Source organism: Haemaphysalis longicornis, unplaced genomic scaffold (assembly GCF_048455015.1).
Source record: "Haemaphysalis longicornis isolate Haplotype H1 unplaced genomic scaffold, Haemaphysalis longicornis Haplotype H1 scaffold_2, whole genome shotgun sequence".
NCBI lineage: Eukaryota > Metazoa > Arthropoda > Arachnida > Ixodida > Ixodidae > Haemaphysalis > Haemaphysalis longicornis.
In genome coordinates, this window is record NW_027526295.1 from 273,913,401 (window position 1) to 273,928,918 (window position 15,518).

General features: G+C 43.4%; 1 protein-coding gene across 2 annotated transcripts in view; it reads right to left on the minus strand.

Moving 5' to 3' along the window:
• Positions 1-199: 199 nt before the first annotated feature.
• The window catches only part of LOC144170731 (adhesion G protein-coupled receptor L1-like), a 35,267-nt gene continuing 19,948 nt past the window's right edge, over positions 200-15,518 (minus strand). Inside the window, exons 8-9 of one of the 2 annotated variants that reach the window (XM_077700706.1) lie at positions 14,366-14,455; positions 200-628 (exon numbers count right to left, since the gene is read on the minus strand). In XM_077700706.1, the coding sequence (XP_077556832.1) occupies positions 404-628; positions 14,366-14,455 (315 nt within the window). In that variant the 3' untranslated portion in view covers positions 200-403. The remainder of the gene's footprint in view (positions 629-14,365; positions 14,456-15,518) is intronic. The other variant, XM_077700707.1, reaches the window with a different exon arrangement.

Below are 15,518 nucleotides of genomic sequence, written 5' to 3' on the forward strand. Positions count from 1 at the left end.
TTCTACAGCACATGTCACATCTTGCAGGTTTGCGCAACATCTTCAATACACGTGACTCACAAGCGAGAAAATTTCCATAGGGCAAGACTATAGATGTTGAGGCAGGTTCCTTTAAATTTTAACTTAAGACGCACACGCGTAACCACGATTGGTTATGCGTGTGTGGGTTATTTGCAGTGCTAGCATAGTGCCGTGATGATTCTGGTATACAGAAGGCACTGTACAAGTAAAAGGGCGAACCAGGAAACAGAATTCAGTGAGATACCTGGCGCACTGTTTGTTAGCTTGTGCAAGCGTACAACAGACGAAGAGTGGACGAATGCGGTGCAGTGCGTTACACACAAATACAAATTCCAATAGGATATTGAATGAGGGGTGGTCAACCTCCTAGAACAACTCCTCCTCACGTCGACCGGTCATTGGCGTCGCTGACTTTCAGGTTGTACCGAAAGGCTCCCTGCCACCACCGGCGTGGTCGGCTCACATTCCCCAGCTCTTCCAAGGTCTGGAGGAATCGTTCTCTTCCTTGCCGAATACGCCTGGTGGTAGTTAGGTTCGATGACGATGACGTGAAAAGTTCCGTGTTCGTAGTTGACGTAGAACTCAAGCCAGTGGATCGGAACGACTCCTGCAAGCCATTAGAAAGACACATTGAACCTTCAAGAGGTTTTCTACAAGGTGAACAATTGTATGCTTTTGAAGGCGGAGCTTTCTTTGCCGAGTAAACCTACAGCCAGGTCCGTTTAACGCCCTCATTTCCAGAAAAATGAAGATTTGGCGGAAGTAACATCTTTAATCATTATAATAGCGTAAATGGAGATAATTGGTCAGACAGAAATTCCATCATCATCATCATCAACAACAACAACAACAACAGCCTGCTCAGGCCCACTGCAGGGTGAAGGCCTCTCCCACTGACTTCCAACCGCTCCTGTCATGCGCCGCTCGACTCCACTGTTGCCCACCGAATTTCATGATTTCAACCCTCCACCATGTTATTAGCCTTCACCTTCGAGACCTGTCTCTTGATATACACTTTGTTGCCCAAACTGTCCCCCGGTTGTTGGTTCGTGTCACTACATAGCCAGCCAAAGTTCTTTTCTTTTAAATGCGAATGCATTTCTTAGCCGCAGGTTGTCTTGCGTCGTTGAGCGGCGTGCGCCTAGCAACAGCTGTGGCGCACACCTAGCAACCGGAGCAGGTGCGGAGTAGCGGAGGGCAAGGGGAGAGGAGGAGCGCGCTCGGCGTGTGAGGGCGCTCGCACCGCGGAGCTCGGGCGGAGTAGCGGAGTGAGTGGAGAGGAGGAGCGCGCTCGGCGTGTGAGGGCGCTCGCATCGCGGAGCTCGGGGCGGAGAGAGAGCTCGCGCGCGGGCTGGCGCGGGTCTCTCTCTCCTCTCCGCGTACCCCTCTCCGCTCGCTGCGCATATAAATGCAGGGAGCGCGCGCCTCTCTCCGTGACTGCTTGCCGACTGGCGCCTTGATAGCGATGGAAGTCGGTGAAGTCGAATCCCTCGCGGCAACGATACCGCAAAGAAGAATTCGGTGCACCCAATGCATTCGCATTTCCACACGATCCCCTTCGGGGAGGTGGGGGGATTTTTTTCCTCACTTGAACAGTGATAACATCTACTGGAGTTTGTTTCCTTATCCAGGAAGTTAGTTCCCTCTCCCTAAGCGTAACATTATACGTTCCATGGCCCGTGGAGCCGATCCAAGTTTGATTTCCCTTTGTTTAGAAAGGCGCCAAGTTTCAGCTCCATATGTCATTACCGGCAGAACGGCAGTATGTACTGTTTGTATATTTTTCTGTTTACTGCTAGAGGTAGCTTACTTTTCATAGTTTGCGAGTGCTTGCCGAGTTCTGCCCAGCCCATACCTATTCTGCGCTGGGTTTTTCTCCCGTAGTTTGGGTCAGAACTAACCATTCGTCCGATGTGGCTGTATTCCTTTACCTTTCCTAGCGTTTAATTCTCTAAGCTGAAGAGGGCGCTTTCGGCATGCTTATTCTTCATTACTTTAAATGTATTTATTTTTATTTTTAGCCCCACATCCGTGATTTCTGATTGTAGTTCCTCAAGCATTTCTTGCAGGTGTTTTGCAGTCTCACCCTGCAAGACTGTGTCGTCGTCTGCAAGCCTCAACTGACTCAGGTATTCTCCTTTTATCTTTTATGCTGTTGTCCCCGTCAAGCGCCTTAAATGCCCCTCGTACCCCCCCCCCTTCCACCAGACATGTGGTTAACAGTTCTGGCGAAATGGTACCTCCCTATCTTATCCCCTTTTGGATCTAAAATTGATTGCTTTGCCTGCGAATGTGTTATCCTGACGGTACATCCTTTATATAGGTCATCTAGAAGACTTATGCAGGTCTCTTCCATCTCCTGGTCTCTTGATGTTTTCAGCACGGCTGCAGTGTGTACCCAGTTGAACGCGTTCTCATAGCCTATAAAAGCCATGTAACGCGTTAGTGTATTCTATAGATTTTTCTGTCACTTCCTTTACAACAGGGATGCGATTCATTATTGAGTACCTTTTCCTCAAATCTGCTCTCTGGGTTGTTGGTAATTCTGGTTGTCGCCTATTCGGCTAACTATAAGTTTGGAAAACGGATTATAAACAACTGAAGGTACACTGATGGGTCTGTAATTATTAAGGTCCTTGGTATCACCCTTTTTAAGATTCACAAAAATGTTTGCGTTTTTTCAGGCTATGGGCAGTTTTTGAGCCCTTAAGCATTCCGGAAATAGGGCAGCAAGCTTTTACAGTACAATATGTCCCCCCTCCTTCAACAGATCCACGATTTTTTCATCATCACCTGCAGCTTTTCCTCTTTTCATGCCGTTAAGAGCCTTTCCTACCTCGTTTTTAGTTCCTAGAGGGACACCGCGAGTTTAGCTTTTAGCCTCAGTAGTTTGCCCTGGTCTAACGTCGCTGGCTTACGTTCTGGTGTAGAATCGAGTGCTAAAATATCTCGTCCATGTTGTGTGTAATGTTACGCTGCTCGTCTCTGAGTGCGTAGATTCGATTTTTGCCGATGATGGGCTTCCTCTTAGTAGGTTTCGTGCTTCCTCCGCTTTGCAGCGTTTTTTCGATCACTGCCATGTTATATGAACGAATAGCGTTTATTTTACTTCTGTAACCAATTTAGACAGCTGTTTCAGAGTTATGCCTTTCTTTTTATTACTTTTCCATGCTCCTTCTCATAAGCTACTGCAGATTCTGTGATTGACGTTGTTAGGTTGTCATTTACCCCAGCTACACTATCGTCATTCTAGTTTAGAAGCTCAAATTTGTATTGAGGAGTTATTTTAAACTCCTCCGCCCCGGCACTGACTGACTCAACGCTCGGTTTCTTAGTCTTCACTAGATTCCTTCTTTCTCATTTGAGATTCAGCCTTACATTGCATATAACAAAACTAGGATAGCTTAGAACCTCTACGTCCTGTACATGAAGTCAAATTCGGTTTTGTTAAACCATCGGCGCTTTTCCATCTTCTTTTCCTATTCTTTTGTTTGCAAGAGAATGTGTTCCCGAATTCATCAACCCCAGGTTATTTATCTGCGCAAACACCAACGGTCTATCTCTTCGGCTGTTGCGATTGCTATTCCAAAGTTTCCCACCAGTCTTTCTCCCGTTTGCTTTTTACTACTTTTGCGTTAGACTAACATCACAATCGTGGACTGTGTTGTTGCCTTTTTCATAGCTGATTCTTTGTCCTCGTAGAAAATGTCCACGGCTCCATCATCGTGGCAGGTTGTTGGCTAATTGGCATGTACTAATTTTAACTTGTATCGCTCGTTTAGCTTGATTACAACGGCTGCGACTCTTCTGTTAGTGCTGAAGAATTCTTCCACATTCCCTGCTATTTCTCTATGGATTAAAAATCCCACACCATGTTTTTTTTTTCTCCTTAGAGTCCTCTGTCGCAGAAGTAAGGCCCGCTAACAGCTTCATGAACCCCTTCCCGTCCCCTCTAACTTCGCAGCTTAACCATGTAATATCCCAATTGACGTCAGAAAGCTCATCTAATCATACAGCTAAGTTTCCCTCGCTAGACGGAGTGCATGCGTGGGACATTGCCAGTGTCAAGTTCTAAAGGCGGCCTGTGCGAACCCAGATATTCTTAGAAACATCTGCTGTATCACTGGCTTGACTGCTGCCGTGGTCGGGTGCTCTACAGCTGCTGGGGACCGAGGACCGAAGTTTGCTTTGGCAAGTAATAGGAGGTCTCGGCTAACTACTACACCAGGGCTGCCAGATCCTTTTCTCGTGAAAAAGCGCTGTTTGTGTACAAGAGCCTTCCCAGCATGGTTGAACCTATCTGGTTTAGCTCCTTAGGTATCCGAGTCGATTGCTATTTCTGGAGCAGGTGGCATTCCATACTCAAACGAAGAGCGAAGAAAGAGTAGATAGAGAGAGAGGGAGAAGGAGAGAGAAAAGTATCTGGTGTATGTCGTTGCCCCGCACACTGCAGTAAGACTGCGTCAACCTTTGTTCGATTATCTTTTTATATGGGGGATTCACAGGGAATAAGTGGAGACGTTGGCTTACCGAGGAAACACCTGCTCACGCCTGGCGGTTGAAAAACTGTGTAACTTTTATGGGAATGAAATAGTAAAAGATGCAGAGGCATCCGGCGTATGACCTTGCCCCGAGCACGGAAAGCGCGTTCTCGGGCGTATAACCGGAAAATAAAGCAATAAATGCACAAACACTGAAAAAAAAATCATAAAACTGAAATGATCTGACAAAAACAAAGTATGCATCTTATACATCACCTCCGAAACTAAAAAATAAAGGAAAAAATTCCCCAAAAGAACGTTCATGATACTAATAAACAAATAGCGAAAACTGCGAACCATGTAACGAGTTTCATTTCCACAACATCCAGATTTGGTGGAAGTAACACCCTTAATCATTACAGTAGTGTAAATAGAGATTATTTTCGGGCAAATTAAAAAAGAACAGAAATAATAAAAATAAAAACGTAAAATTTTCACAAGAATGACGGGACAAAATCAAAATTTTGAATTTCATGCATCTACCCAAACAACCAAGAACAGAGAAAAAGCTCCGTGAAAGAAAGTTCAAAATATGAATAAAAAATTTGCACCCCTCCGAATAACGATGACGATGGTTAAACGCGAAGCTTTCTCGTGACGGATCATCGTCGTCTTCACACGATGGGGTGCAGGATTTTTCTGTCCTGTTTTGCAGGTCCTTGCACCTCTCTCCAAATCCATACCACTTGAGCATGTCGAAATGAAACAATCGAAGAGACGCCGGCTTCATAACGATAGGGCCCAGGGACTCCAGTTACATTCCCGCCACGGGAAGCGTTTCTTTTTTTCTTTCACTTTAGCCGTTTTCGCTCTAGAGACAACGTCAGGGAGAACATAAAGCTTCGCTTTAAAAATAGCGGGCATGGCGAACCGTCTTACGCCCTTCATTCCGAAATGCGGATTTGGCGGAAGTGGCACCTTTAACGGTAATGATAACGTAGATAGCTGTTCGGACAAAATTTTGAGAAACCAAGAAATCAGAAAAATGTAAAAATGAAATTTCCACAAAAATGATCTGACGAAATCAGGAATATGCTTCTTATACATCTCCCCCCAAAAAATCAAAGCCTAAACAAAAAGTCTTGAAGAGACCTTTCGAAATGCGTAGCAGAAATAGCGTATACGGAACAACTCCGCAGTACGCCTTGCATCTTGGAAAAACACACACTTAGCAAAATAAAGGCACTTAATCGGTATAATGGTATAAACATACATCATTTGTGAAAAGAAAGAAAAAATCTTAAAAAGAATAAAATAATCTCACCTTTTTCGCTACTCATGCCACATTTGGCTCTGCAGAAGTCTCACTCTAAACAAATGGCTTAAGAACGTTACACATTTCCAGACAATGTTCTGAATTTTTGCAGAGTATTTACTAATTTATTGGAACTGTGTTTTGCTTGTGTGTTCTTACGAGATGCACTTCGTGCGTACGGAATATATTTTTATTTGGTTCCTCTTGTTTTCAGCGCGCACGCAAAAAATTCAATGCCCTTACTCTGGGTGAAAAAGGGTGACCATCGAAACTGGACGCAATCTGAGGACGGCACAGAGCTAAACACGGCTATTTGTAATTTGTGACTGAGGATATTCCCTAGCTAATTAGCTGAACGAACTTCGAAGGACTAGAATTTTGTTCTGGCGGACAAACATGGGGCGGTCCGTTCCCTCCCGTAGAAGCCAATGAAGTTACAGCATACGGAAACCCTGTAACGTTTACAACTTCAATGTGAACTAAGTAATTAAGGAAAGTACGTGAAACTCGGCGCGATATTAGGGCCGTCTTTGCGGCCAAGCGACAAAAAAATTGTTTCAGGATGGCTTTTACAAAACAACAGTTGCTGCCGTCTTCTGTAACCGCGCTCCCTCAGCAGATGGCAGTGCATTGACAGCAGATAGGAATTTCGTAATTTATCCCTATTTATCCCAAGTAATGTTTTTTACCAGAGATTGCCCTACAGAACAAGAAAAAAGTTTTCATTGGTACAACGCTGCACCACTGACACGCGTAAATTCAGGAAGTGACCAGTGCTGGGGCCCCCATATCCAGCGCTTGAGATCTGGGGTCTCCCAGGATGGAGCTCCGTGCCTCTGGAGGTGTTGCGTTGGGGCGTCTCTAAGACCTGGGCAAGTTCACAGCAAGTGTTCAACGTCAGCTCCCGACGCTGGAGGCCCACAGAAGGGGCAGGTGTCCGTGAATGGTGCGTGATGAGGGGCAACGCTTATGTGGGTAACTGCTGCGGATAACGGCACCCCAATCGGAATCCTCCGCAACACGACCTGCTTCCGTCAGTTCCACGCAGCGGAAGTAAAGAACACGTGGCGCGACAGAGGGTTTCCTTTCTCACCAGCAGTTCTTTCGTGGTGGATACTGGAAGAAGTAGTAGTGGCCGTGGGAGGTTTCTGTGGCAGGCGTGATACGCCGGGGTGTGGGAAAGAAGCATGTCTCAGCGAATCCACAAAACGCGGACAGGGCATGGATAAGTATCCAAAATTGCGTGAATGCGTTCGGCCAAGCTTTTACAACTCGCTACGCGACGCCAAACTCGAATCGCTGCCATTGAGTCAGTATAAAGTTCCAGCTCGGTCCCTCTAGTCAACGTCCATGCAAGCGCCTGCAGACCATCCTGAATGGCAGTAAGTTCGGCTAGCAGGCGTGGGAGTGCACGGAGTGTCTCGTGCACGCAGCTTTGGTTTAGTGGGGGGTAAGGGGGACGACACCGGCTTAATGCTAGAGTATTCATAACGGCAATTTTAGTAGAAATTCTTGCAAGATACCTATATAGATTGAGCGGTACAGAGCACTTTACGTTGCCTCTGAAGCAAGCGCGTGCAATTCTTTGTCGACGCGACTCGATAGACGCACGCAATTTTGTCGAGAACAAGACGCAAGACAGCTTCGGTGTTAAAATGGTTCTTGGCACATTGCTTTGTTACAGTGTAAGTAGGCTGATAAGCCTCTTCTCTCGCCCCTCCCCCCCAAAAAAAACTGTCCGAAAATATTGTAATGCAGGAGATGTCCTAATCATGGCGAGGAAAGCGCCTGCATGCTCCACATTCGAAACAGTAATAATGTACCTACAGACACAAAGCACAGACAAAGAAGTTATAGATGCAATTATACAGGGAAACAGGGGTATGTAAGCTATAGTATACTTAATTACCCCGACATGTCCGTTTAGGTCACTGGGCGCGCATACAAAAAGAGGAACAGCTAGCCGGTCACTTAAACATATGCCCAACGTGGACCGGAGGGTGCGCCAGCACTATATCGCGGTACAAAGTGGTGAAATGAGAAAGGGTACTTCCATGTGAAGAACGAACACACGAGTAACAGCGGCGTTCGTTAGGCTCTTTCGACGAGAACTACACGTCCCCTTCCGCTGGTAGCCATGTCCGACTACCCGGCTGCATACCCAGCTCCTGTAACCGTCTCACTACCAGTTCCGGCAGAATGTTCCCTCTTCCTTATGCAATTCTTACATGTCATGAAAGTCGTTCTGCAGGCCCGCACCCACTCATTACACCAACCCACTCGCCTCTCCTGACTTTACTGCATCCCACACATTTCTCTGCCAGTCTGTCCCGGTCTGCCATACCCCTACAAAGGATCCCGCTATGCCGACCTGCCCCCATCCTTACAAATCCACATAATTACGCCAGATAGCAAATGGCTGTTGCGACAGGCTTTCAGAGACAACAAACTGGCTTCCAAGATTCTCTGGTTCCTGAATGGCTGCGTGGATTGAGAAGGCTCTTCAAAGCCATCCGCCCTGTGTTGCAGAAAGTTTGATATGCGCAGTATATTTTGGTGAACGCAGCCAACATTTTTTTCCGTCTATGTTTTTGCTCTTAACCTGTTTCACTGAAGCCCTTTTTATGGCTCATTCAAGGCCGAATGTGTAGCATCCGCTGAAAGTAAAAAATCTGCAGAAATTTAGAGTTATTTTCTACTGCCTAGCATTTATATGCCGCCTGTCTAGAGTGGCAGTTCCTTAGAGCAATATATGGCTAAAGTAGCGAAAGACGTTGAATTACTTCCTTCTTTTTAAGTTTTCCTTTGTTTCTTTTTAGGCAATAATGTAAATATTTATCATTATAGCGATTAAGTGCCTTTACTTCAAATATTATGTATCCTTTCCGAAGAAGCAAGGAGTAATGCAGAGTCGGTTGATTTACGCAATTTTTATAGGCAATCACAGGCTCCTTTGCGGACTTTTTTTGTTTATTCTTTGGTTTTGGGGTGAGATGTATAAAATGCCTATTTATTTTTTATTTGCTCAGAGCAATCTTTGGAAAATTTTACTTTTTTATTTTAGTCTTGTTTTCTGGTTTTTTCAGAATTCGGTTCGGCGAATGATCTCACATTATGATATTACAAGTGATGTATCCGATGCGCCTGATCTAACTAGCCTCCATAGTTACCTTAACCAATTGCTGTGTTGGTGTGAACACTCGCAAATGGACTTTAATTCTAACAAATATAGACTTGTCCTTTCAGCGACGTCGTAACCAGCCGATTAGTTCCTACATTAGTTCCTTACATTAGTTCCTACATTAGTTCCTTACGTCGCCGTTTTGAGCATTAACATCCGAAGCATTACTAAAAACTGGGATCAGTTATGCGCGCATCTGAATGAAAGAAAGATTGCTGTCGATGTAATTGTTTTAACTGAAGTGAACATTGATGCGCAACGACAGTTTTCTTTTTCACTTAATGGGTATTCCAGAGCGGCGCTGTGTCGTGAAAATCGAAAAGGTGAAGGAATCTTCGTATTCGTAAAGGAAAACTGGCTGTTAGGTTCCACTGAGCTAAACTTTGAATATGCAGAGGCATTGCTGATTTCGATCAGTAAGAAAAACGTGACGTACACGATATGTGCAATTTACAGGCCACCTAACATGAATGTTAACTTGTTTTTAGTTGAAATGAAACAAATGCTAAACCGTCAGATGAATGAAAAGAACCTTATAATAATAGGAGACATTAACATTGATGTTATGCAAGAATCAAAAATTGCAGTAATGGACTACCTCAACTTATTATCGGAATTCGGGCTTTCAGTGGTCATCGGTGACTATACAAGGGAAGAATACTTAAGGGACCAAATCACCAGATCATGCATAGATCATATCATAACACGCAGAACGGAGCAAAGACATCAGTCTGGAGTGATTAGGCTAAAGTTGGCTGACCATTACTTTATAGCAAGAGCGATCTATTCTAAGGCAGCGAGTGAAAATGTTGAGCATTTTACAATGAAAAATATTTTAGACGAAAAGAAAATTGATGCCTACATAAGTGAGACTAATTGGAACACCTTGCTGTCTCTGGATCACGTAAGCTTGTACATTAGGCTAACTGAAATTTTTCGTGACATCTATGAGCGTTCCAGTAGGTGTGTAAAATTAAAACAAAGACAATTGAACAACCGATGGATCACAACTGAAATAATGGAACTTTGTTATTTGAAAGATAAAGCATGGCAAAGATGCCGGAAAGAACCGCAGGATACGCTAAAGAGGCAAGAGTTTCGGACTTTGCGGAATTTGGTAACAGCCAAAATACGCCTGGCTAAAAGCAAATACCTTTTGTCCCAATTTTCCCAACATAAGAAAAACAGTAAGAAAACGTGGAAGATGGCGAACGAATTAATGGGAAGAATTAAACAAGCGAGCGTAGATGACACAATCAGAAAGAACTTTCCGAAAGAAAACACGCGTGAGTTGTGCAATAAATTTAACGACACGTTTATACAAGCCGCTGAGGCATTGATGGAAAAGGGGGGCGACGATGGAACGCGCACGGAAGAGTACAAGCCACTACGCGCGTGCGCTAGCACAGCTTATCTGCCGATGATTACCGAAGCAGAGCTTTGGAACATCATCCGCGGAATGAAACCGTTTAAACCGCCCGGATTTGACAACATTAGACTAAGAGACTTGTTGTGTCACTACAGCAGATTAAAACGTGTACTTTTAAAGATTCTTAATGGAATATTTGAAACGGGAAACATACCCAAAGAAATGAAAGTTTCCATTGTGAGGCCGATTTACAAACACGGAAAAAAAGGCGAGCTCGGTAACTACAGACCGATTGCAATATTATCAGTGTTGTCTCATGTAGTGGAGAAGCATATAGCGTCTGTAATGCAATCCTTTTGCGAAAAGTACAACTTAAATAACCCTGCACAGTTTGGTTTCACAAAAAACAGAAACAGTATTTTACTCTTAGAAGAATTTTCGGACCTCGTTAACGCCTGTATTGAAAACAACGAAGCCATTTTAGTGTTATTTTTAGACCTTTCGAAAGCATTCGATACAGTAAACCATAAATTGATGTTACAAAAACTTAGCTCTTTGGGGTTTCGTGGGCAATTTCTTAAGTTCTTTACGAGTTATTTCTCACAATGATTTCAATGCGTAAAACTCCATGGGGAATACAGCGAACTTAAGGAAATACAATGTGGAGTGCCTCAGGGGAGCACGCTAGGGCCCATACTCTTCAATATATACGTTACCGATCTTAGCTTACTTCCACTGAAGTCGAACGTGTTCCAGTATGCAGATGACACTGCTCTGGCTCTGAAAATCACCGACTCCTCTTGCGGAACAGACACTTTTCAAAATGACATTCACAAAGTCATGGATTGGTTCAAACAAAATTCAATTTTTGTAAATCTACAGAAAACAAAATTGGTATGCTTCAGGAACCCACATAAAGCTGTTTGTCTCGATAGGCCTGTATATTTGCATACGTCACAGTGCAGCTCTTCTAAATGTAGGCCCCTTGAATTAGAACCCGAAGTAAAATATTTAGGCCTTTTCTTTGACCAACACTTCACGTGGAATAAACATGTGCTGTTTGTATGCAAGAAATTAAGGGGTGTAGCAGCTATGATTCACAACTTAAGAGGGAAGGCTCCATTGAAATTAAGACAAACCATATATAAATCACTGGCGGAAGGAATTTTGAATATGGAATTACCCTGTATGGTTCCTGCTCAGATCATAAACAACAGTGTATAAACCGAGTAATTAACAGAATAACAAACAGTATTGCCGACGGAACAAAGTTACAAGATGCAAAAATAGAGGACAAGTATTCTTATTTAGGTATACTTCAGGTGCACCAGATTTTTCGGTATGAGGTACTAACTCGATATTACTTCTGCAACCAGTTCAAAGTTCCGGTTAGTAAAAGTAGAACGCTAAGAAAAACAGAAAGGTTCGTGAAGCCGCGAGTGTTCACAAACTATGGGAAAAAAATGCGGAAACATTACGTGCCAGAAGTTTTCAATGCTCTCCGAAACGATTTGTATAATTTAAAAACACGGAGGAAAATGTTTAAGAAAATTCGCGAATATTGTGTCTCAGGAAACTCATATGGGTGAAGAGTGGAATACATTTATGCTGTACGTTTTTGCTGTTTATATTGTGTTTCAATGCATAATTCTGCTATGTTATTTTTGACTGAGAAGTATTTGTCATGTTCAAATTTGAGAGTGTGCTTATTCTCTTTTGTGTATGTTTACACCAACTGCCTGGAAAGCCAACAAGCATTCGGTGCTTAGGCAGACCAGAGAAAAAAAACTATGTAAAACAAAAGTGAATAAAGCTGAATGAATGAATGAATGAATGAATGAATGAATGAATACCTTCTAACACGCATGTTGAGCAGGTGCATTCATACAAATACCTTGGCCCAACTGTGCGCTGTAATTTAACTTGGACTGAGGATATCCGGAATATCATCGCAGCTCCTAATCGTACTCTCGGATTCCTAAAACGTCATCTGCGCGACGCAACTCGCCATGTATAACTATTACCTGATCATTCCCTCGTAACAAGCAAGCTGGAGAATGCGTCGTCAATTTGAAGCCCACAACACGCGTATCTCATAACTGCCCTCGAATCCCCTCAAAACTGCGCCCCTAGATTCAATCATTCCTCGAATGCTTATAATATTAGCGCGTCGTCTATAAAAGCAGAAATGAACCTGTCACCTATCTTACCGCCGCCGCATTGCTACCCTTTGCTTGTTCCATAAACGTTTTCACAGTCCACTTGCAATAGAACCTTACATCTCCCCACCATTGCACAGATCCTGTCACATTGGCCATGCCTTTCAAGTTGGCCGTCAACGTTCCGGTAGCGTTACTTTTGCTGCCTCATTTTTTGTGTGCAGCAAATAGCTGTAACGACATCCTTCACCATCTTGCAGCAATAACCCGCCCATCACTGTTTATAGAAAGCGTAACAAGCCATCCTTTGGGCTGACTCGTGGTTTTTTGTACGTTTTTGTAGCCCCTTGATTATGTGATGTTCCTCAGAGGATCTTTAAGGTAATTAACAAAATGATATGAAACATTTCCACTAACGTGAAACCTGGGGAGGGGCAAAGCATGCAGTGTATAAGTGTATTTTCGGCACCTTGTCGTTCTTGCCAATGGAGATGAAACAGTTGGGGGTAGAGGTATAGAGCTTTGCGCTAGAAGTCTCGTGCATTTGAAGCATGAAGCGTTATAGCGCGAGGCGTAAACGAGTGTACCGGTGTTTCTTTAGAACGCGTAACTAATAGTTCCAGAGCGTGGTGTAAACAAGATTCCTGGTGTTTTAGTACCGTGGCTGCATGAGACGACGGCGACGACGACGGCAGGAGACGCCAACAGCCGGAGCCCTAAGGGGCTTCACCCCTAATAATAATTACAGGTGTTAATCGCGGTAAATCTGTATTTTTGTGGAAATGCAAGGCGTTACACGGTTCGCCATTTTCGATATTTTCATTTGTATTGTGAACTTTCTGTTGCGGACTTTTTTTGTTTATCCTTGGGCTTTGGAGGGAGATGAATAAGATGCATATTTTTGATTTTGTAAGATACATTTTGTGAATTTGTTTTCTTACTTTCAATTTTTCCAAATTCTGTCAGACCATTTATGTGCATTTACGCTATTATAGCGACTACCGGTGTTACGTTAGCCAAATCTGGATTATTGTGTAAATTCAGGGCATTACACGGTTCACATTTTCGTTATTTTTTTCTCGTATTTTGAACGTTTTTTTGGTAGTTTTTTGTGTATTCTTTTGGTTTGTCGGAAGATGTGTAAGACGCACATTTTATTCTTTTCTCGGAACATTTTCCTGACAATGTTATTTGTTTCTTTTCGGTTTTGGTTCTTTTTTTTTCAAAATTTAGTTCAGCGTATTACCTCAATTTACGCTATTATAACGATTACAGGTGTTAATACCGCCAAATCTTAATGGCTGTGGAAATGCACCTGCGTTACAGTGTCCTGGCTGAGGATATACTCCTCTAATAATGCTATGCATTAAAACCCCCTGTAACAGATTTCAGAGAAAAGGGGTCAGTGTTGTTGTGATGGTAAAATACTACGCTAGGCCTACTAGATCCTGTTCCTCGGAGGAGCACTTGCTTCCACAAATTTCTCTGATTTTTAGCGTACTCATATTACTCATGTAGATATCAGCACGTGTCTCTGGCACACGTTTCTCCGACGAAAGGCCACAACGTACTCACTAGGTCCACCTTCAAACATCAAGACCTCTCGAGCTGTCCTAGCTCTCTCGATGGACCCGTCTCGCATTCTGTGCCACCTGGGAGCAATTCCTATTCTGACAAATTTGCCCAAATCATTTTTCTACTCAACTTCTTCAATGTTGTTTCCTTTGCGTGTCGGCCTTTTTATCAGTCAGATTTTCTACCAACCGGCGTAATTTATTCCTACCAAGTCATCAGATTTCATCGCATTAAAAAGAAATGGGAGGTTACCAGTACACTTACCGAATTCGACAGCATAGAAGAAAATGTCTTTAAAACCTCCCGTCGTGTTTTCTGATTTAAAAGGACGTGACAAACAAATATTCCTAATCCCTGCAAAAAAGAAAAAAAAAACGAAACTTTTGTTTTAGGTTTGGCTAGAAACTGCAAAAGAAAGGTGAAGTCCGAGTGCAAGAGAAATTGGTAAGCGTAATAAATGTTTACCGTTTTTTACACCTGTGACAAGTGTTGCTGATATCTTATTGAACACGAATGACATAGGCAAAGTGAGAAGTATTTGACACTTATTACAAATGAACTGCCATAGAAAAAAGTGAGGATGCGCCAGGGCGAAAAGCTGCTGCTGCTGTTGCTGCTTACGATGTGATTATGAGAATATCATTGGCTTAAGGAATTTTCTATGAATTCATGATTTCGTGAGGAAGAGATTGTTAATACTCTCTAAGTCGCCTCACACGCCCGTGCCACATGAATGTCCATCTCCTTGTCCTCGCCCAAATCTCAATGCTCTTTCTCTCCCGTCTCGCTCCTCCCACGATAAACAAGGTAGAGGTATGCTCAAGTAAATTCAAATTTCCCGCGCTCCCCTCGTCGCCTGCCGTCCACTGGAATCTATCGGTACTTTGGACTTGCAATGCCTCAATATCCCCTTCCAAGAGGTCTAGGCCGGCCATGAGGCCCTTTTTGAGGGGGGGGGGGGGGGGGGGGAGGGGAAGGGAAAACATTGTTTTAATCGCGAACTTTTATTTCCTATCCCAAATATCAAACGCAAATCAATTTTAAATTAAAAGGACGCTTGTTAGCACAAGTTATGCATTCCTCTTTTTCTTCATATACGCCTATTGTTTCCATTACACTCAATAAAGTTTATAAGTACAGAGTAGGGTACCATATTCAGTGGTTTGGAAAGACTTTGCCTATATAAACTTTTCATTTCAAAATTCTTTATTTTTTAGTTGTGTGGCTGAGTCGAGGGACAGACAGACAGACAGACAGACAGACAGACAGACAGACAGACAGACAGATAGACAGACAGACAGACAGACACAGACAGACAGACAGACCAAAATTTTGGCATTTGAGAGCCAGATTTAAAATACCTCCAGCGTTACGCCAAAGATCATGTTCTCTTTGTAATTAGCCGTAATGTTGAGAT